Here is a 2,891-nt window from a genome sequence, read left to right as displayed (position 1 = left end):
TTGCAAGTTAGCCCTGTTCATTCTCGGCAGGACCATTTTTCACCGGATCAGTTTGAACCTCGGATCTGGCAGAGCCATGGCATCAAAAAACTTAAACCAGACGCTGTCACAGCAACTTTAGCCATAGGCTGCCAAAGCCAGTTCGATGACCACCGCGAGAAAGGGAAATGGGAAACATCCAAGGTAAGTTGACACAGTCAGAGATGGTGAATTTGCAGTCACTTGGTTGCTAGATTTGGTATTAAAATGCTACCTATTTTAAGCAGGGGAGCCAATGTAGGAGGATGACAGCATCCAGACGCTTCCATCTCTGCATTCAACTGCTGCTCTCACAGGTGTCGTATTTCCTCCTTCACAGATTATTGAGAATATGCTTGTCCAAGGTGATGAATTAATGCAAGTAGCATTGAACTGCATACTGACAAAGTTTACAATTTCAGCACAAGCCTTGCCCTCGCACACAGAGGCACAATCCAGCAAAGTGCAAAACTGCGACCAGGAGTCTGTGCCTCAGGCGGGCCCCCCAGTTGGTGAGTCACACGCAATTCCAGCATTTAGTAGCCGGGCATATGCAGCGACATGCAGTCACAACCATCCTTAACTCGAGCGTGTGCCAGGCATACTCTGGGCTAATTTTTCTGTTCCTTCTTTTTCGGCTTGTACATGCCCATCTCAAACGTGGTATGTGCTTTCTTGGGCATTCCTGCAACAATTGACTATTCTGCCATGCGTATATGTACAGTATGTACCGAGGACATCATAAACAAGTATTGGAATTTATGTCAGCATTCTCTTCTGTGCTTTGGATAGGTGTTGATTTGCACCATACATGCGTCCCCGCCAGGGGCGGATGCAGGAATTTCCTGAGGGGGGTTGGGGTCAGCATACCATACGTTTAGGAACCCCCTTCCCCTCGTTTCACGTCCTAAATTTTACACATGCAAAAATCAAGAGGGGGGTCAGGACATCCGGACCCCCCCTCTAAATCCACCCCTGGTCCCTGCTGTAACGAACAGCGCGAGTGGAATTTAACTGTCTGGTGATGAAATTCGCGGCTTCAGCACGAGCCTTGCCCATACTCACAGCCGCCCACTCCAGTGAGATGCAAAGCTGCGACAGGGAGTTTGTGCCCAATGCGGATGCTGCAGTTGGTGAGTAACATGATGGCCAGACACAAATGCTGCAGTTGGTGAGTAACATGATGGCCAGACACAAATGCTGCATGACATTGTTACTGCGAGTACAACTGCGGCACTCTTTGCATTTTATTTTGAATTAGGAAATGCTGGCACCAAATAATAGGGTGCAACTTTGTGCCCAATATGAACATTTTTCATCCCTTGTTTGCATTAACAGTGTCGCACTATGTTAGGTCAGAACAATCCTTAACACCAGTGGGGTGAGGCGTACGGAATTCATGCCATAAACCGATCTCACCAGCCAGTTTGACTACGCGCCACCGCTGTCGTAATGCATTGAGGGAACTTCAGTCTTTCTGCACATGCCCGAAACACTTGAACTCTGCGCGTGAGACAGCACAAGCCGTTTCGGGCACCACCGTCTACCTATTGTGAATTAAAGTTATGGCGGCTTCATGCATGCACTGAACGCTTGGTGAGGTGGGTCTATTGGTGGCAGGACGACAACAATTTCTTTCTTTTTGTCTCTATTGGTCCCTCTCAAAACAAATGCATTTCTGTGACCATTGACTACTCTGCCATACAAATGTCTGCTGCATGCATCATTTTGTGGGGTTTCATTTTGTGCCTACAAAATTTACAGGTTCACTGCAAGTCTCGGTACAAAAATCGAAAATGGCAGGCTCCATCCTAATAAGAACTGTTGGTCAGCGCTGTGTGCTTAAACAAAGTAAGTCAATGCCAAAGGGTGCAATATTGCTTTTGCATGAAATTACACACAGAACATATAAGAGCTTTATGCCCATTCTCGATTAATGCTGCAGGGAGCAGCTCCCTCCACAATTATGAGCATTCCTTATAAAAGTACAAATGACAGCCGTGTGTAGAAGTGAACGACAGGACTGACGCTGGCTGTTCTCTTTGCTCGATACTCAGGAGCGGTTCCCTCATTCCTGGCAGCAGGCTCCTCCGTCCAGCCATGTACACCGCAGGGGACGACTGCCTCCAAGGGTGAGACGTTTCCCTGATTGAATGACAGCCATGTGTAGAAGTGAACGACAGGACTGATGCTGGCTGTGCTCTTTGCTCGCTACTCAGGTGCGGTTCCCTCATCCCTGGCAGCAGGCTCCTCCGTCCAGCCATGTACACCGCAGGGGACGACTGCCTCCAAGGGTGAGACGTTTCCCTGATTGAATGACAGCCATGTGTAGAAGTGAACGACAGGACTGATGCTGGCTGTGCTCTTTGCTCGCTACTCAGGTGCGGTTCCCTCATTCCTGGCAGCAGGCTTCTTCTTCCAGCCAGGCACACCGCAGGGGACGAGTGCCTCGAAGGGTAAGGCATTTCCCTGAACGAATGACAGTCGTGTGTAGATGTGAACGGTAGGACTGATGCTGGCTGTGCTCTTTGCTTGCTACTCAGGTGCGGTTCCCTCATTCCTGGCAGCAGGCTCCTCCGTCCAGTCATGTACACCTCCCCTGGGTCCAATAGGTCAATCAATTCCTGGTGCTCCCCTTCTTCGTCATCGGTTGCCCAGATTCCTTGCCAGAAAGTAATCACCTGATCAACATCAATGTTCTCGTCCTGTAGGCTGTTGCTAATTTTTGCACTGGGTATGCTTGTTTTTCATCGTTGTCGACGTTACATTCTGGTTATGCTTCCGATTATACTTGATTGTTATTTTTGGCCACCAACCATTGGGCATCCGTCCATGTGTTCCTTTACTTCGCTCGACCACCAGGGCCAACCATC

General features: G+C 49.0%; 1 protein-coding gene across 1 annotated transcript; it reads left to right on the top strand.

Annotated features, from left to right (window-relative positions):
- Positions 1-280: 280 nt before the first annotated feature.
- Positions 281-2,167, top strand: LOC121835861 (the record flags this gene model as incomplete). Its single annotated transcript, XM_042290394.1, has 5 exons — positions 281-335; positions 441-530; positions 1,062-1,151; positions 1,783-1,869; positions 2,076-2,167. Coding segments are annotated over 5 exons (414 nt in total), but the record flags the coding sequence as incomplete, so codon positions are not given.
- Between the last annotated feature and the right edge of the window lie 724 nt (positions 2,168-2,891).

This window comes from Ixodes scapularis, unplaced genomic scaffold (genome assembly GCF_016920785.2).
Source record: "Ixodes scapularis isolate PalLabHiFi unplaced genomic scaffold, ASM1692078v2 PGA_scaffold1__304_contigs__length_218370807, whole genome shotgun sequence".
Lineage (NCBI taxonomy): Eukaryota > Metazoa > Arthropoda > Arachnida > Ixodida > Ixodidae > Ixodes > Ixodes scapularis.
Note: the sequence above shows the minus strand (reverse complement) of the source record. Positions and strands in the feature narration are given on the sequence as shown.